The sequence below is a fragment of the Melanaphis sacchari genome, unplaced genomic scaffold (genome assembly GCF_002803265.2).
Source record: "Melanaphis sacchari strain LSU unplaced genomic scaffold, SCAv2.0 Contig8_pilon_pilon, whole genome shotgun sequence".
NCBI lineage: Eukaryota > Metazoa > Arthropoda > Insecta > Hemiptera > Aphididae > Melanaphis > Melanaphis sacchari.
In genome coordinates this window covers 804,954-826,673 of record NW_020271635.1, presented here as the reverse complement: position 1 = coordinate 826,673, position 21,720 = coordinate 804,954, and the positions used below count along the sequence as shown (strand labels likewise).

At 34.5% G+C, this 21,720-nt stretch overlaps 1 protein-coding gene across 1 annotated transcript in view; it reads left to right on the top strand.

Moving 5' to 3' along the window:
* LOC112602478 overlaps positions 1-21,720 on the top strand; it is a 212,066-nt gene that overhangs the window by 185,417 nt on the left and 4,929 nt on the right. The window contains exons 7-14 of the mRNA XM_025350571.1: positions 11,467-11,556; positions 11,840-11,998; positions 12,462-12,644; positions 13,373-13,508; positions 14,156-14,351; positions 16,488-18,174; positions 20,178-20,496; positions 21,548-21,720. The exon at positions 21,548-21,720 is cut by the window's right edge and continues 1 nt beyond it. Of these exons, the coding sequence (XP_025206356.1) occupies positions 11,467-11,556; positions 11,840-11,998; positions 12,462-12,644; positions 13,373-13,508; positions 14,156-14,351; positions 16,488-18,174; positions 20,178-20,496; positions 21,548-21,720 (2,943 nt within the window). The remainder of the gene's footprint in view (positions 1-11,466; positions 11,557-11,839; positions 11,999-12,461; positions 12,645-13,372; positions 13,509-14,155; positions 14,352-16,487; positions 18,175-20,177; positions 20,497-21,547) is intronic.

Here is a 21,720-nt window from a genome sequence, read left to right as displayed (position 1 = left end):
TGTAATTTCATAATGAATTAATTTAATCCCTCTCGGTTTCTGGTTTGCATTATATATAATAACCATATAAAAGTTATAGATAAAAATTCAAAAACAAAATAAAACAACAAATATGTCACTGTATTTAAACCAAATAAACAGCTCCAAAAATACACGCATTGGTTTTTGATTTCGCCTTCTTCCGAAATATTAGATACGAGATGATACGTTTGATTAAAAAAAATTATTGTTTAAAATAAAAAAACTAACTGTTGCTGTTTTATAGCAATATTACTATATTCGTATAATGTGTATAATAATATGGCGTTGGCCACACACGCCCACACCCCCCCGTAGTTAAAAAGTCACAAAGTCCTTATATTAGCTAGTCGTATTATATATCTACACATCTCACGTCATATAATGAAATAATTTGCGTACCATAGTTATAATTTGTACATAATAATATATAAATAATATACCTACGTGTTATGTGTGTGCCGAAGTTATTTCCACTGTTCATATATATATATAATTAAAACGTGTGATGTGTACCCAGCGATTTGTTATACCGACCTGATCTCACACATTTAGACCACCGAACACAATCGCAAAGTTTCCAAAACGATTGGCGTCACCGTACGTCTGTGAGTATATAATATATATATGTACGGAATTTTGTAAGGCATAAATCGAAGTTATGCTATGTATGTGGGAAAACTTGAATACGCGATGGCCTGTTCTATGTACGTACGTAAATACAAACGAACGTGTAGAATTTCTGTACTGTTGCGACAGCGTGACTACGAACGTGGTTGGATCGGCGGGTCGGATTTATACATTTATATATGTATATATATATATATATATATATATTATATGGTATAAGTTTGTAAGCTGAAATGCTCGGCTAATTAACACTGCGACTTCTGTATACTCGCGACGCGGTGGCGTTTGGCTTGGGTTTCGCCCCTAGGTCGTTACATAATATTGTTATTATATTATATATATAAGATTGAATAGAACGGATTGGGAAGGGGTGTGATGCGCATATATATGTGACTTACACAAGTGTACGTACACCCGATGTATGGGCGTATACGTGTGTGTGCACTACTATAGCTATTACCGGGTGCTATTAATTTCCCGTCCTCACCTTCACGGCTATATACATATACATAAATATATATTGCACTTAAATTATATGCACTATATAGTATAAACACACACACATACATATATATGTATAAATAAAATATGTGTATTATAGTAAGCGCATAACTTAAAAACGGAAAGGCCAATTGGACTCTTTCTTTTTTTTTTTTAATGTTCGTATATTAGTCCGAATAAAATTTTTTTTTAAAAGAAAAATCGGAAAAGTTTTCCGGAAAATTAAAAAACTGAAAGTTCTATTTTTGCATAAACTCGCAATTATATGCGTGTATAACGATTAACGGATCAGTTAAAACTCTAGTAGGTATATAGACATATATTGCTATGTAGGTACTTCGTGTTGTTTCCAAATAGAATTGGAAACAATAATATATTTTGTATTTATATTAAACGAGACATAGAGCTGTTACTAAATAGTATCTTACTATGATATTTATATGAAACGCATAAGGCTGACGCGAAAATTTAATGAGGAGTACACGTCACGTTCAGTAAAGTGTACAAATTATAAAGGGTATTCGTCGTTTACAAGTAATTATGATATCAAAAATTAAATAATTTAACATCGTATTTAAAAAAAAAAAAGAAAGAAAGATTAGTTTTGCATACCATCGAGTTTATAAATACTTTTTTTTATCAAATATCGATTATTGAAATTTATTAGCAAATATTGATATTTAACATGTCAAAAGAATATTTCAAAAGTTTTTATCTATAATAGAAACAAAAATAAAGAGTGTAATGTGTTATATATAAACTTAAACAATACGTATTGATAAATATAGTTAAATAATATAAAAATTTAAATCCTAATGAATAATACAGCACGACGTAGGTCCTTAAACTTTGTCGTGCTTTCCTCGAAATTAGCTGCCAGTAATCGTCACTAGAATCGGTGTTGCGATAAATACACGAAAACGGTTCTATGTACAAACCTGGAATTTACATTATTTATTATATAATATTATACAAAGTCTGGGTGCAAACATTTTCATCTTTTCCGTATTTTAATATAACTTTACGACGTATAAAAGTCTCGTCTCCTCCCCGTTTAAATGCCCTCCCTTTCACCGGTCACCCCAACCACCACCTCTCACTTATTCTCCACGTATTGTAGTATGTGTCTATCACTCTACTCGTTTATGGATCCGAAGAGGGTGCCTCACAGATGTTACACACCCCTTATCGTATCTTTAACACTCCGCAGAACTTGGGGGACTCGGCGAATATTGTGCTGAATTTGGTGTTTTTTTTTTTTTTTTTTTTTCATGTATGTTGCTCACTATCGAGATGAACGAATTAAGTAATCACGGGTGGGTTTAATATAACAACAACAAAAAAGGTTGAATTACAGTCGTTTCAGTTATTTCCTACATGATATATTTATATATAAACGGGAGTCCGCTGTATAGATTTAATATTTTCTATATTTACGTTTTATATTATTATTCATTATTTTATAATAAACATACCTTACTACATAGTGCGTACGACCCTCTACCATATAACTTTCGAGTTCGTTCTCTTATTTCACAGCTTGTTTTTACGTAAACACAGCTAACGAGCTCAGGTGTGCAGCACTTCTTACAATACTCACGCCTGTACACACATATAAATAACAGTTTAACCATATATATATATATATATATATATCATAACGTTTATATATATATATACATAAATAACTATGCAATAACCCAGTATCGCGCCTTAGGATTAATTAAGATAAGAATATAATTTCGGTTCTCGGCGACCGAATCGCGTGCACGAAAACTATACAGACCACGTATATAATATTATAATATTATTGCAGAGTATAATTTGACCCTGCACGCTGTCATAACCCTCCTCTCACCGCCCACTGCTATATAATACTTAATATTATTATATTTTATACCTCTGACCACGTATTTGGTTACGTAATTAGTTGACGTTTTCGTTTTATCGTGCGCACGAAACTACGGGTGTGGGAATTTAAATGTCCCCCGTCTAGTGTATTATTAAACGATTTCGCCGGCAAGAGCATATACAATAATATATACGTATAGCATAATATGATATCCGAACATTCGATTTGCGGAATACCGTGCATTATATTATTATATTAATATAATATGTGATCGTGGGCTGCAGGTGTAATAATAGTAGGTATGTATTTATCGGACGTGATTCGCGGGCCGATCCGAAAAAGACTTTTACGACCCGATAATGGCGAAGGGCGAGCGTTCAGCGATAATTGGCAGTCACGCACTTATATACTCCGAGGACCCGATGGGGGGGGGATAGACAGATCGTAGCAACTAGCATCTCTACACTGTCTCCGCCGCCGATGCTGTGCGTTTACAAAACTTTGCCAATAAAACCGTGTCATTATTACCGACGACTGCAGCCGTAATACATATTATTATATCGTGCATGTGCGTATAGGTATAGACTATAAAAATAACGCGTCACGGATAACGACCGAATGTCCACTGCGCCATCGACAACATAATATACCATTAGAGACTATAGTTAATAGGTAATATATATAAAGATTGGTTCAATTTATACAATATAACGACAATACGGAAAACTCTCCGGTAACCGTCCGTGATAGCAGCCCCGAAATTGAACGCTATAATGTTGCAATAAAATACCTAGGTATATACATGTCATATATTAATCCAGCCGACCGATACAAAGAGAGACGGTACTGTGGTGTGCTCCCGAGGTACTGTTTCATTATCATAACGTTTCATATTATGTAAATCAAGTTCAGAATTATCTTATCATTAACATAATTAAATAATAATATTCTTTATTGATAAAACGTTCATTAAGTATTATAACGTCATTAATAACCTAACCACACGGGACACTGGAAAGAGTGGAAAGTAATTAAATATTTTCAACTATTTGCTTATTATGGCACGGTTTGGTCGGAAACGGAAAAACAGCGTTAGTGCTTTTTTTAAATATAACGAATTTAAATAAAAAATAAAACTCACAGCTTTTTCAGACCGCCAGAATTTTTCTAAGCATAACCGCTATAGTTATCCGTAGTGAATTGGATTAAGATTAAATAAAACAATTTTGTTTCATAATTATAAATGTAATTTAAATGGTTTTGTTTCTACAAAATGGTTTTTACGAAAAAATATGGTCGATGTTAAATAGATTATATACTAAGCATTTCGAATATTTGCATTTATTTTTTTTTAACACCGCTTTTTGTTATATTCTCGAAATTAAACAGCTGCGGCCTATGATAGCATTTAATTTATAAGCTATAAAGTATAATATACTATAATTATATAAACATGATAATTTTCTTTCTCAAACAATTTTACATTTTACGATTTTTTTAACTAACCTGTGAACATAATTAGTTCACAGATATGTATCGTCATGATTTTTTTCACTGCGTCTATATTACTATATTATATTCTAATGAATATTATAAAAGGTACTCAGCTAACTGAATTCCATGATATTTATTATTTTATGTTTTAGTTATAATTTTTTAATGATTTATTTTCCTTCACTAAAGTCATTACTATAATATAAAATGAAATAATTATAATAATAGTAATCGTAGTTTATTCTATTCTGTACAATGAAATGTGTATAAACGACCGGTTTTTTTCTATTTCCGTTGATATCTATATTAGCAGTAATTATATTTTTCCTGTAATTAGATATAATTATATAAAATAAATTTTGTTCTGTAGATTTATAAAATATACTTTTTTATATGATTTATATAGTTTAATCGATGAGATCATACACCACAATGGTTAGGCAAAAAAAAAAAGGTATTTTAAACTGTTTTACGCAGACGACAGGTGTAACATGATCCTTCATGATCATTATTCCTTAATCGGTAGAACGTTCAATCAATAAACATATTATTTTATACACTATACACAAATTATATATATATATAAATTCGTATGTATAAAATCTTTTCGGTCACACGTCCTACAAAACATCTGTTTGCTTTCACCAGAGACAATACTAAGAGTGTATAGATATACACATTATATTGTGTATAAGCTAGGTACGCTATACTGCTACAGGCCACTGCTGTTCATCGCACTAAGGCCTGGGGAGCGTAACCGGCAAAAGCTGTTTGGAGAGAAAATCCTTGTCCACCGCCATCTGCACCTGCTCGCCGATGTAGCGAGTTTAATTGAAACGTCAGGGACAGCAGCTGACAGCAATTAACGGAATCCGAGAACCTTCACGAGCTTAAACGATATTATAATACTTGCATTTAGCTGCAAGGAGATTTCCTTCGGCTGACACGGATATCGTAGTAAAATACGAAGAAAGTTACAGGCGTGTATACACAAGTCGCTTACATTATAGCAGACCAGCTGGTTTTCACGTCAAGTCAGTTACTCCTGAAAGAATGAGGTGGTGGAAATCTGTTGGGTTGACGATAAGGGGAGGAAGGCGAAATGTTATTCCTCTTTCCTTCTCTATCTCTACCTATCTCTCAATCTATTTTCACCGAGTCGTTTCCGTCTTGGGTTTGACGATGAGGGTGCAAGAGAATTTTTAACGTTTTTTTTTCTTCTGTCGTCCCTTCGCCGTTTTCACTCGATTACAATAATATTATCGTTATAAACGACCACCGTCGCCACCACACGATGTATAACGAAAACGAGCGAAGTTGGGCGGAGTGGAAGGACGGCCAGTGCAAAGGACGGTTCCCAAGATTTATTTGGCCGCCACTGCAGGCATATTCGCTCCGTAATCTCGACATTCGACGTCCATGAAAATCTTTGTAAATATTTCCTTCCTTGCCATAAATCGTCGCAAAATTAAAAACAAAAATACGATATTATTTTTTTTATTATTCGTTGTGCGCATAATAATATACTTAACGGTCGAAAAAATGTACGACGTCACGATTGTAATAAAAACAATAATAATAATGTAACTGTCATTTCGTCAATATTATAATACACGTTAAATTGCTTTTCTCAGTTTTCGTCTCCCGCTGTTGCCCTATCTATTCCAACTACTATTGTTAAACATTATAATATAAATGTATATCATACATAATGTTATAAGAATCCAACGCCCGTTATTTTGATAGTTTTTTTTTTAAGTTTCAAAACATACGTTTGATTTGTATACACGTAAAACTTATGATTTGAATAATTTGTGTTCTAATATAAACACGTTAATTTGTGAACCAAACCTTCCATTAAAATCGCTTTGAACTCTGGACCATATCTTCCTATTCTTTATTTTTTTACCATTTCTCCGTGATGCCGCTCTAGAAACATGCTAACTTTTCCGAGGTGTGACCGTTAAGGTGGACCGAATACATTTATTGTATATATTATAATATTATCATCGTCAATTGTTTGTTGTAAAACAGCTGCAGTGGTTATTGTTTATTACGCGTTTTTGAAAACCTGCTTTAAAAATATGTATGTTTTTACAGGACACAAATATTTATAGGCATACCTACAGTTTTAATCTCGTTTTAAAATTTTAAACGCATATTATTTATAGTACATCTTTTACAGGGAGAAAAAAAACAATGTAGAATTTAGTGAATTTCATTTTGTTTATTTCCCGGCCTGACGATAACTTTTGAAGATAATTAAGAATTAAAAATGCACGCTGTTTTCCATTTTTAACTTGTAAACTCGACACTCGACGGCAGAAATAAATTTTAAGCCCATTTTTTTACGAATAATTATAATTAGCTAATATAATATAATATTCTAATTTAATTTTTTTTTGGCATGTTGTTCTTGTGTGTAAACATACCGATAGGAAAAACGTCGCAATAAAGGTTCTTGCATCAATAATTGGAAATAATAACAATTGTTGATTTTAACTCGGGGGACGGTTTTAATTAACTTACCGTTTTTTATATAAATTTAAACTGAAAATGATTGGTCGTTAATTTATGCTCCCATAAATGTAAGTATACGAATAAAAAAATAATTTTCCAAGTAATTTATTGATTGTGTATTATTACATGTATATACTGTTTATACACGTGTGCGTTGATTAATGCGGTTATTTATAAAACATATTATATTACTTTTATTTTGTTTTTATAAAACTTTCTCTAGATTTGTCTTACTAAAAAAATTTATTTGAATTTTGAAATTAATTTACGCGTATTCGAAACGAAAAGCCCGTACTAGAGGGTATCATAATAGTCATACGTATTTTATATAATATTATACACACCAACGGGCGGAAGATACATGCTGGAAATGATCATAAATTTATTAAAATTACTGCGCCGCCCACACTTGTTTCTCGAGGGGTAAAATTCTCTTCTTATAACTATTACCCGCCGAAGCATAATATAATAATAATAATAATAATAATGATTACATTCGTTCCATTAGGTTAAAAGCTTCACACCTAAAAAACTTTGCACGTTTATATTTTTAAACAGCGCTACAGGTAATAGTACAGAACCGTGTACATAATATAGCAATAATATGTTAATTTCCATAAATAAATGAACATAAAAAAAAATGAATGACCATTCGAAATACTCGGCGTATACCGTATACGGAAGTCTGGTGGGTAGTTTGAAAATTTAAAGTTATAACCCGACACGAACGGCCATTTGAGGAGTGTTTTCTTTGGAAAACAAAATATGGTATATATTGTGTACTTGCTCACCAGTATGAAACAAACAGACTAAAATAACTATTAAAATAGCATAATATATAAACACTCGTTTTAAATACGTTTCGAGTATTGTTAAAATAATAATATACACTTATTACTACTACGAAAAATATTGAAATATTGCATGTCGTTTACTATAGGAGAACAATGCCGTTAAGGCGGCATCGATATCAATAAGTTAAGGGCTCTTTCAAACCCTGCTTTCGATTATAATACTATAATATCGTGTAGAAAATCGATAGATTTCGTATTGGTGGGTGGAGTAATCAGATTTCAACAAATAAAATATATACCAACATTTATCTTTGAAATATATTGACTATTATATTAACTATCATACAATTGTATTCAGGAATGTTTTATTAATGATAAATATTTGATAAAAAAAATCTCACGATTGATTTTTTTATATGAGATATTAATTAATAAAAGTAATATATTATAAAATTAAATAATTTTATCAGAAATTAGTCTAATTCAACTTGACGCAACACTACAATTTTCTATTTGAAAAAATATTTGTCTTTATTATTTAGGTTTGGTTCGATTCCAAAATGTATGTAATATTTATACGCGTATAAGCCTGGGAAATAAAATAAATTATGTATAATTATTACATGACTTTATCAACATCACCAGAAAAGACCAGTACGAGTTTTTACACAACAAACACCAAACGTTCGTTAGCATCTGTTCAAAAGTCCGACGATAATCGTTTTTCCTAAATAATATAAAAGTATTGTATACAAATTTCAAACAACTTTCCAGTTAAATTATAGATAATTTTTAGTGTGTACAATAAATGTTTTAGATATATCTTAAAAAACATCGTTTACAAAATCGAGGTTATGAATTATAATTGTACAATCGCACTACAAAATTGCACCGAAACAATTAATGTAACAACGGTTTTTCATGTGATCATTATTGGATGCCTTGTTGCCAAATTTTGGATCAGTTAATCGAGTGGTGAATTTCAAGGCATAATGCGAAATTCTATGTGAACAGTTTTCAGCTAAAATATGATTTGCGGCAATATTTAAATTTTGAACAATTATTTCTGTAATAAATGCCGTAAATCAAGTGGACATATTATTCACATCACAGAAGTGCCACGCTTCCAAGAACGTTGCATCCCGTCTTAACCCGTCTAATCGTTATACAAGATAAAATGTCAAACGGCGCGTAAATCTTATTCAAAGGTTGATGTCACGTATACAAATTTGATAAATTACTTAAATAACAATATCATCTCTCAAAACATCACCCGGAGACGTATATCTACAAAAGTTGTTAACGCTATGAAATCGGTAAAAAAATAAAACAGTTCAAATATAATTTCCCTCGAAGAATTTATGGCGCTTTTAATTCTCACGTATGTATATAGATACATATATCATCGGTCGTTTCGTCGGGTCATCTGTTCGCGATTGATAACACGGAAAACACGCGTAAATCCCTACGGGCGCGCCGCCGCTGGTGTAAGACCCTTTTTTTGCCATGTATAATTTAACACATGTGACAGGTTAAACCTCTCGCGTCGCTTTTACCTGAATTCAAATGAATTATTTATCTGTGGATAATTTGACGTACCTCTCGTTTCGACGATAATTTAATCGTTATGTTTTGCTACAGTACCGATGACTATAGAGATTTTTTAATCTGATTTCGTGAAAATGACAAACGTTATCATAAATGTTATATAATATTATAAGTCGGCACAAACTATAAACAATAACGACATAATAAATACCTATGGTATTGCGTTTGCAGACATTAATTGCTTTAATCTTGTATATACTCCATATCTGACCCACAATAATCAATAACTTTAATAAATAAATCTTCTATGGAGTCTGTTCGCATTGCTCATTGTATAAGCTTATAAGTACCTACTAAAAGTCAAACGTCGATCCCGTTTTAATCGACTTAAAACAATAATTATTATACCTATCGCAAGACTGTTCACTATACTGCCTAATGCCTTTTAACTGTAATAGTGAACAATCCGTTCGAGAACCTTTATACTTTTGCTAATTAAATCGCCGCTGCTTGGAAAAGGAAATGGTGTTTCAGAAAATGTTTTAAAGCGTCGTAAAATAAACGAGCTGCATACTAAATCTGAAATCAAGATTATACTCTCTGACGGCGTGAAATATAACTGTTGTAGTGTTATTTCTCATTCGTTTAATAATTATAAAACATATAGTTGTCGATCGATCGTGACTCGCGGGCGTCAGAGGAATTAACACATAATATAGCGTAGAGTATATAGACATTATAGTTTAACGACATGGTGCGAAATACGATTAGCGTCGAACAGAGCGAAATACATTACGATGATCATTGATTTAGGTATTATATTTATTTTCAAATTTAAATTCCACCATTGTCCGATAGATTTTCATTGACCTTGTGGCAACGGAAGCATTGTTATAAATGTTATAATCATTACGTACATTGCCCGTCCTTTGTTTTACCACAGAATCGATGTATATTTATTTCTAAAAGAGGCCTTTGAACCTTAAGGATTCTGCCCATCCGTAAAGTTTACCCGAACACCACGCGTTTACATTTACACGAGCACATTTACATATATACCATCGTATATATTTTAAGCGTTTAAGATCTGAAAAAGACTTACATTGTATGGCAGGCAGATTTTGGAGCGTTAAGAGAAAGGGTGAGAGAAAAAAATCAGGTGGTGGAAGAGGGGGTTGGTACGACGGTATCAATTTATTTATTTATTCGGCCGGTACCGGGGGAGATCCGCAGCCGGCTTAAGATTAATGGTATGCTCTTCGAACGGCTCGGAATTTTTTCTCTCTCTAGCACACACGTCTATATACTCGTATACGAGCTAGTCTCTCAGCGGATCGGCCGACAGACGTGCTTCGCTGTTGCGAGTCTATAAATCTTCCGCGGTTGTTTCCGCCCCGTAGGTACGATTGTAAATAATATGATAATATACACCACTGCAGTCGGCTAGGTACCCGTGGAAACGTAGGTGTGTACGCTCCCGCATCACACACTCGGACGTGCACTTTTCGAGCGAGTGAAATAGAAAAACAAATTGCCAACGCGTCGCGATCACGTTGGCCGCCGTAGCTTTAATATATAAATATATAATAAGTATGTCTAAATCCCCGTTGACCTCAACAGCGCACTGTTTTCTTGAGCGATGTTATTGTTGGAATGCGGAGCCCAAGTTGTTGAGGATATATGAATGCATTTTTGATATCAACATTTCATTCGAAAGTATTATTAAACCATCACTATTATAAAACGTGAGAAAGTCCCGGTTTGAACTCGATATTCTATATAGTAACACAAACAATTTCACATGAATACGCTACGAATGATCGGGGTATATAACACTGCATAGTGATATGATATTGTAACCTACCTCAATGGAATAATAATGCAGTATAATTTGAAATTTGGAGAGAAAATTTAAAGCCTTACTCATGCTAACAAGTCGCAACCAAACAAAACAAATATATTTTTAAAATAACTCATGGATTAGGCTAAAACATTGAAACTTTATTGCATACTGATACGTGATAATATTACTAGCGTCTTTAATCACTTTAAAACATCAACTCAAATCGTGTGAAATAATTTTAAATTTACCCGTATTTTTTGTTTCAGAATCAAATCTTACAACTCCAAAACGCAATCACTAAACTCAAGATTGAAAACGAAACGTTGAAAAAGCAGATAGACACTCTCGAAGCAACGGTAATGTATATAATACTAATATAATATAGTCGTATTTTAAGGGTCCTCAATCTTTATGAAAGACGATTTCATCCCCTCTTTTTGTTAACTAAATAAATTTTAAATGTTTTTTTTTTGGTTTGTAAATACCAAACACACACACACACACACACATAAAAAAAAATAAAACAAACATAAATAAAAAAGAAACAAGTTTTTTAGGGAAAGGTCGAACTAGCGTTTACGTGACAGCCGCACGACTTGCAATAGACGTTTGATCTTATGTTTTATTTGTCTTTCGCAGGGCATCAGCCAAGTGCAAAAAGCATTAGTCGAACGGCTCCGGATATTGGAACACGAAAAAAGTCGCATCGAACGTGAGGGTGAACAACAGCGCAAACAGTACGAGAGGTGTTTGGACGACGTGGCCAAACAGGTGGTAAAAGCAGTACTGTCACAAAAGGTACGCGTCATCGCACTAATAGTCTATAATACTACGATAACCTTATGTACATATTATTAAAATCATTTTTAGACTTACTTTTTAAGTATTTCTTAGCATATTTGTTTTAATAACCGTACGTCTGTCGACTGTATCGAATTACCGCAGTAATATTATAATCAAAAATTGTTTGTAAGGATGTCCGGAATGTACCGGATGAATGTTTTATCAATGCTTTATCAGTTGGCAATATCTCCGGAAATATTAAATGTTATCAATTAACTAAAAAACATGTAGGATTTTAAACTTTTCTATAATTATCAGAAATTTATTAAAATTTTAAAATGTAATTTCTATTATTTTTTAATTATTGCTCCAGTTTACAATAAAATATTAGAGTAAACCTGTACAACACTAGTATATTTTTTATCATCATCACCATCATCATAATATAACAAAAATAATATTTTTCGTTGGCTCGCAGGGCCTGCGGGAAGAGATATCCTCACTCCAACACCGCGTCAAAGAGCTTGAGACCGGTAACTGTGCGCTATCCGCGCTTCTGGTGCAACGACTACAGGGCCAGAAAATAAACTATTCACCTACCACAATGCCGGTGGCTGAGAACCGGTCGGTTATGTTTGACATGCACCGGTCGCCGTCCGTGGTGAGTCGCTCAATATTGTACATGATAACTAGGGCCCGGAACTTGATGATCTAAAAATATATGAAAAATGCACGAAAAAAAAATCATAAATATATTAAAAAATGACACGAAAAAATAATATTAAAAATGTATATTTTACTGTAAAAATTGATAAATAATAGGTATTGTTTTAATACAAAAATTAAAATATTAAAACCATTATATTATATTATTAAAATTATTTTTATTTAACTAAATAAAACTATATATAAAAAATACTGCTATTGCGATTATTCAGTATCATTAACCGCGATAACCGATTTTAAGCACATGGGTGTCCCGGGCCTAAAATAATATCTGCCTACAGTTTATTTAAAATAAGCTAATAGAAACTGCATGTGGTTACAATAAAAAATAACTTTCAACAAGAAAAATGCAAATATTTGTAAAAAAAAGTACAAAAATGAATAAAATGCACCAAAAATATTAAAAAATGACCGTAAAGCATAAAATTCCCTACAAATGCAAAAAATACAAAATAAAAATTGAACCATTAAATTCTATACTTCGTGAATCAAATTTCTGTATAGACATGTATTAAATTTGAGCATTAGAAAAAAAAGATGCAAATGCATCAAGTTCCGGGACTTAATGATAACATTTTTTCTTTCGTGATAATGCTTATTTAATAATTGTTTATGTATTTATGTACATATACATATATATATATATATATATTTATCCCGCAGAAAATGGCTATCGAGCGACCGGCAAGCTGCGATCTCACTAAAGGTCTGAAGAGGTTAAAAAATGACGGATGGCAAGCAGCCGTATCATACCACAGACCTCAGTCGTTGAATCTAGAAATTTGTTGCTCGCACAACGGTAAGATAATTATATAATTGTAAATACAGAAGGATGACAATCTTTTGAGCACATTTTTTGAAATTATATCTGTTATTTAAAAGACTATTTGTGCACAAGATGTATAAGAATAATATATAACACACCGCTTATGAACATATAAATTAATATACCTAAACCAAAATTAATACTAAAATGTAAAGAGATTTAGATTATTATTTCGTTGGCCCATAAACTCATAAACTACAAAACCGTATTAGATGAGGTTTTCACCATTATTTAAGAATATCGATGGGACGGTTACAATATACACTATAGTATTATTATCATCATGATGACCCGACTTCTGAAAAACTGAACAGTAAAATAGAAATACGAGTATATTTGTGGCGCTATCTGTGCACACTTCACCACAACATTTCTATTGTTTTCTTATTTAAGAACTATTTCACCGTTCATGATTCACGAATAACTAAAAAAATGAGTCGAAAAAAATTTTATAAAATTTTGGGCACAAATGACCAATTAAAATTCAGATAAAATATTTTGTAATGTGGGCAAACGGTTGACGATTATTTTTAATATAATACTTTCTTAATTTTAAAGTAGAAAGGAAGGTAAGTTAAACCAAAAAAACTTTAACGTGTTCATTGTCCATTGTTGTATAGCTGAAGAGACAGCGAAATGTGACAGAGTGCTCGGTGACGAAACACCTGAGAGTGGTAACCGAGACGAAGGGTATTCGACCATGTCGAGCGACGTGCAAGGCACAACCGAACCGCCGTCCACCAAAGGTTTGGAAGACGTGAAGGAAGCCAACGAGAACGAATCAAACGCGCTCATGGAATCATCGCCGTGTTCCAGGTATGCATTATTTTAATGTTTTTGATTCCCTTTTTTAATGTTATTATGTTAAATAAAAAAATATCAGCCTAAATACTATACAATATTCACTCAGGATTTAATACAAGTAATTTTATACGGGACTATTAAATCGATAATCCAAACCTAGGATCGTTTAAACTTTATTATTATATAGATTAAATTAAGAAACATCAAGAGTTATGCACAAAAAATAACATTTAATATAATAAATATTTTTCGAACATATTAATAACAATATATTTTATTACATATATTTTTTTAAATCATTTAATTTATTTTAGGTTACTTTCTTTCGAAAACTTGATTCACATACGATCATTATCCCATTTATCCAGTCATAATATAGTAACATTTTAGTTAATTCTCAAAATATATAATAATACTTCTTACGATTCTACGCGTACGATTACGAATTTCTCTGCTAGATTAAGATTCAGTATCATTATACCAAATTACCTAAATATATTCCTCTTCTACCAGTCCCATAAATTTATTGCGTGTTAATTACACACAATGTCCATAGTGATAATTAGTAATTTTATTTTTGTGAAATTAAAGTCCAATTAATAATATGTATTTGTTGCTAAACTGCAAAGCTGTTTGCTAAGTCATTACCGACCGTTAAAGGTATAATATTAATGATGGTAAAAACGAATTTAAATTCATTTCACTCAAATAATTATTTTCCTCATTAATCAAATTCTCAACAAATAAATGTATAAAAAAAAAACCCAAAAACAATATTGTCAAGTAACTCCCTTTCTTCTATAATCTTATAATATTTCTCGTGGCTAAGAGTAAATTAATTACTCGCTGCTATAAACGCAGTTCAACGCTATTAATCCGAAAAAAATACAATAATATTGTATACATGTATAAAAACGTAATATAATCTTGTACGTTACGCGTGAACTGCCATGTAATCGTCCGTTTTTTTAGTGGTGAGTATGTATACCTATATCGTTAAACGCAGGTGATAATCGACGAGACGCTCTCGTGAATGGTTTTAAACAAATTTATATTATCTTAAAAACGATCGATAAGGTTCGAAAAACAAATAATATAAGACGTGAGACCAATTTTTTTCTCATTTACCCATTATAATTAAATATATGTCTGATATAAGTATTCGCTATTCAACATGCACTGCAATTATTATTATTATTATTATTCGTTCGGATATGCAATTTTTTGTATAGATCAATAATAATTTTTTTTTTTTATTTAACAGCAATACTACAACGATTAACTTTCCGGACACTATGTATATTGAGCCATTATATAGTTTTTAACTACATGCAAAGTGCCAGTTAGGGTTGAATAAATGTCGCGAGCCGTATAAAATGTATCTCAACCTTGGGCAATTACATTAAACGAACTGTGCATTAATGAACCGTTTCGAATAAATCGACTTTAATGGATATGAAAAAATAAATAAATAAGAGACACAGACTCATTTTTTTTTTTTTTTTTAATGTACTCGGCGATTCGTTATGGCAATCTATTTTAACTGTGTCTGTGTGTCTGCGTTCATCTTGTTCACGATGGCCGATTGAATCATCTATTCGTTCTGTTGCAAAATAATAGTAATCGAACAATACATCGTTTATAAGTCCATAAAAATAATTTCATGGTTTTAAAGTGGGTATTAGTTAGACATATTTTCCAGAAGACTTTGTTAATCACTGTTACGAGTAGTGTAACTAAGTAGTGTAATGAGATGGTTTATAATTGATTTGAGTTAATTTATACATAAAGAGAGTTAATTTGACTATTTAAAAGTGATGTCTGTCTTCATAATTATTATACGACTGATAATTAACATAATATGTTGACTTCACAACAATTCGTTATACATTGTTTGGTATAATATTATGGTAAACAATATTAAAGCCTTTATATTTAGATTGGTTTTATCGATTGATTCGTTTTATATTATATACTAAAATAAAATTTCCTTAATTTTACGAAAGTATATGACATTAAAAAAAATTGGGAAAAATGGAATAAAAAACATTTTTCATTATTATTTTATATGCACGAAATCAACCTCGTACGATTACATATGATATATTTTATAATACGATTGATGAACAATTACGTTTCACGCTGCAGGGTGATGAATAGCGAGGACACAGACGTGATATTTGTGCCGCTCAGCCTGTCGTTCAGCTTCATCAACCCGCGTCACAGCTACCCACCGTTACGATGTGTTCCGGCGGTGCAGAACATCATGCGAAGCTACTCGGACTCGCATCTTTTCCTGAAGCTGGCCGCGGCCACGGGCGGTTTTGCCGAGGACGAGGATAGGACATCGTGGTACAGTGGCGGCGAACTGTGGGACATGGACTATGTGCAGCACTGGCTCCGGTTGGACGAGACGCGCACCGCCATCCAACAGCGGATGGAGTACGACGCGGCCGAGCTGGAAGACTGGAGCATGGACGACGGCACGGGGACGTCGAACGGCTGGAAACGGATGTCGGCGGTAGACGGAAAGCTGCAGCAGTCGTTGCCGTGCATCGAGGAAGACGACGCGACCGGTTCGTCGTCGACGTCCGGCGGCCGCAAAGGTGACCTGCTGCAGGACATGGGATCGACCAGAGACATGTCGTGGTACCACTTCCAACAACACCACCACCACCATCGCCAACAACAAAGCCACCAACAGCACTCCTACGTGCAGCAGGGTCAGAATCAGGTGCACAATCCCCATCAGCACGACTGTCAGCAACAGCTGCATCACCATCACCACCACCACAACCTGCACCAAAACCAACAACAACACCAACAGCTGTCGTACGGTTCGGGTTCGCCAGGTGGCGACTCGTGGTCGAGCGCGGACGAGTACGCGGTAGCCGATACGCCGACGTCCAAGAGGTCATCGGTCAGCTGTTCTGCGGACAGCATCGAACTGCTACCGCCACCTGGCCCGATCGCCGGCACCGACTTCACTCGTGACTTTTACCGACTGGTCAAGTTCGAGAGCTCCAAAAGCCTGGCTTCCACCTCTTCACGAAGCGTGACGGGCGGAGGATGCGATCACCGGACGCCGCCGGTGATCGAGGCGCAGTTGGATCGCGACCAAGCGCTACAAAGCGTGCTGGACTTTATCGCCGAACAACAGCAGTATTGCTTGTCCCGACAAGCCGAAGACAAACGAGAACCACCGCGAGCTCCGTCGCCCGAGGAATCTCGTCATTCCGATCGATCCGTGACCGATACGAGGCCTCAGACACCACCGCCGCTACCGACGCTACCGACATCAAATCCAACGCCACCGTCCGCGTTGCCGGCGGTGCATCAGACGTATGACAGTAACAGCTGCAGCGACAACCTGCTCAACTCCAAGGATAGCGGACTGTGTGGCAGCGACGTTGAGATCGAATGCCTGCCCGAGGACTGCAGTTACGTGGCTGACCAATCGCCCACGGCCGCGTCCACGCCACTGTCCACGCTGCTCAGGACCGTGGTGGAAGAAGACGAAGAAGCATCGGCCAAGTCGACGTCCCCGCAACCGCCGTCATCGTCTGCCGGTGCCGGTGGTTCGAGTAGCGGTTGCACGGCCGACACCACGGTGTGCATGGTTCCCGCGTGGGCGGCTGCCTCGTCCAAGGATCTGATCGACCAATTGAACTGGATGGACGGTTGTGGTGAAGCCCACCCCCTTTTCAGCACGTCTCCCGAGGATGATGTGGTTCTACGTCGCTCTCCGTCGTCGTCACCTGACCTGGACGAGGCGTGTTGTTGTCCCACCGGATGGGTGCACGTCGAACGAGACATAGACTTCGCCGATCCTAAGGTTAGTTTGCTCGAAATATTGTTTTAACTTTTATAATATGTGGTGTAATGGTAATTCTAAGACCCGAATCGCATCACTTAATGAGCTTCTCGTATTTTCATGAATCTTTACTATGAATCCAAGTGGTGAGTAAACGAGTACACCATCATGACGAATATTCGTTATTCGTGATGGATATTCATTTTGTAATAGAAAAAATTCTGTTAATATAAAAATATTCGGTGTTTGGTATATATTATGTTATTTATTATTTTCCACTTTCCCACGAGTTTTTTCAATTAATAATGAATTAAATCCGGTTTCCCTCGTTTCAAACATTTTATCGGATAACTAAATCAGTCAATACAATTGGCTTGATATTAATACTTTTAGACAAAATAATAATATTATTTGACCATTTAACTGTGCTTTATTAACTTTTGAACTTACGTGTAGATTTATTATCGGTTATACGTAGTGCATACTATAATCATTTTATAATGATCATTTGCTACGTAGCATTCACTCAAATGACACTGTTGCTGCATATAATGCCTATATTTAACTCCTCGAAAAAATTGTATCGACTATCGAATCTCCTTAAATTTCAATAAATGTATACTTGACTTGAAAAAACTTTATTTAAAAACTACAACATTAATTCGATACATAATTTTTTTTAAAGCTCAACTCAGTTCAAGGGTAGAAATTATCACCCTCTCTCCAACCCGTTCATGTATATCCTTCACTGAAAATATTATATATACTCGTAATATACATTTTTAGAACGCATAAGTTATAACCCACCTAATGACAATTATTCATCGATTTATTCTTTTCAATAAAGTCTTTGATATAATTTATATTATATATGTATAAATCATGTATCAATGCCAGACATTTTTTGACTGTGACAACACATATAACATAATTTAATAGTTTAAGACAGTCATTAGCGTGACAGAAACTCAAATACAAAGTCTGTTATATTATATGAATTGTTATTTGTTTGAAAAATTATCTTCGTTAGATGATGGTTTTTATTTTTTATATTACAATGTCATTACGACCCGATCTACCATACGGAAATCAGTTTTCGATAATCTTCTGCAGTATTTGGATGTAATAAACCACGTGATGATAAGACCTTCACAAATTTTAATCTAATTACATAAATTATTTCCTAATAATTATGCTACGCGTACTGTAATATTCAATTAGGCTTAATGCATACGGTTATCAGCTGCAGCAGAACATTAAAAAAACTTTCATCCGTTCCGACTATAGTGAATAATATGTACATAACAATAACTTAAATATATAAAATATTTTCCCATCTAACGACGGCGCCCGACACCGTCGCATGGAATTTCAAACTTCGAACACCGATTAAGACAATTACGATGTATTTGCGTGGTGTATGTGATGACTGACAACAAATACGAGTATTCATTGTCATAGTTATTATTTTATTACTTCATAAATTATTATTTTATTATTGTATACACAATACGACTTATTATTCAATTTATACTTCTACTGAATAGGCGTAACAGTAACTTTTATTATCCGATAATCAAAATCAGTCGTGTGGCAGTATACGATCAGTCTTCGTGCGATGAGATCGTTACGAGGTAAAAATATATTGGAATTTTATAATAAATTTCGTTATAAATCTATTACTAAAACAAAACTAATACAAATTACATCGATCAATCGTATTGTTTACATTTTTATGGATGCTTCCGAGAATCGGAATAATAAAATATAACAATAATTTTATATAATGTACACATATTATGTTTTAGATTATAATATTACAATTACATGCACCATTATAATATGTAACTTGTGTCAAAATCTAATGACTACTATAGCTGCAATCACTGTTCTGTGATTATACATATAATATATATATATATATATATATATATATATATATATATGTATACACATTTTATTTTGTAGCTAGCACGTATATGATTTTAACCCGGTCTAACACAATTTCCTATTTGCACTTGCAGGAACGAGCAAACCTGTTAGACGTTATGTTGGCAGCCAGTAGAAGTTCTTCTAGCAGCACTAGCACCGCATCGACGGGTGAAGACGACGACGAAAGCTGCAGCAGTGGCGTCAGTGGCGGAAGCTGTAGTGGCAGAGCTGGCGGCAGTGGCTGCAACGACACGACCGACGATAGTAGTGACGACGAGTGTGACCCAAACGACGACGACACCGCTCGTCAAGTCGACAGACGGCGGACTGCCGAGGCCAGAATCGAAGCATCAAACGAGGAATCGTACAACCGTCTGCATAGGCTACACCGGGTGCGCAGACAGAAAAAAGGTAAAATTGTCGTCTAGTACCGTGGGCCGATGGCTTGAGGGTGGGCCAGTTAATTTGAACATTTCCCTCCATACACCTAGATTTTGGACTGCAGTCCGGCTCGGCAATCCAAATCCGATAATGTATTGGTGGTACCCTTATACGTATTTATAGCGTTTTCGCATCTGCATTGATCTCAGATTTGTGTCTATCAAGACGTTAACTAACATCACAAGAGATTAGGATTTTCTTTTATATTATTATCAAAATCGTCTGTTTTCGTGATATTTTCCCTTTCACTTTAACTCAACGCGGGAAGAAGGCCCTGAGGCGTTTACAGAGAGTAATACGGCACGGATAATATATTTCTCGTGCTTTTTTTTTTAATTTGAATAATAAAATATTTAAAGAAATTGAATTGCTCAAAATCCCATCGACATCTTTGGAAGCTTTATAACTTCTGAAGTTTATGCGAATGGGAGCAGTGAAACAAATATTTGCGTGGTGTCTTGCCACTCGTACTATATATAAAAATACAATGAGTACAATATCATAATAAAATCTGATATTAAAATTAAAGGGCTTCTCGTATTCTCGTAAGAACTGAATTTTCAATAAGCGTTTTCGGGATATCTTTATCTGTGATTTTATACCCTCAGGTTTGGTCGCTATATTCAATAACAGTACAATGTTATACTCACTGTGGTAATAAATAAAACGTAGTTTATACCGTACATATTGTAGCGTATCGTCTGTTGCGACTTCGTAAGTGCCCTTTAAATAACGTCTGATATTTTATATTGGCGATGTAGTATAGTGGAAATAATAGCAGTTTACCGGACAACGTTATAGGTACCCCCCCCCCACACTTATTTGTAAATCGAATTGCTGATATGCGATCAAAAACTCGCCCTCCAAAAACCCCGGTCGCGCGTGCAGGTCGTCACGTCAAACCTTCGACAGGGGGGTCTCCCGTTCACCGTGCTCGCACGGGTTATGAAAATCGATACATCAAAAAAATAATAAGTATAATATAATATTATATTTTACAACAACCGTTTTGCTGTTTCAGCGTCGGCCATCCGCGACGGGTTCGGCGTGCTCCGGTGCCCGGCGGCGGGACTCCGACAGTCGATCGTCGGCCGCAGCGACTTCTTCGTGCGGTTCGGCGACAAGGAGCGGGAGGCCATCTCCAACTTCGACTTCCTGGACGACCTGTCCACCACGTCGCTGAGCACCGACTCG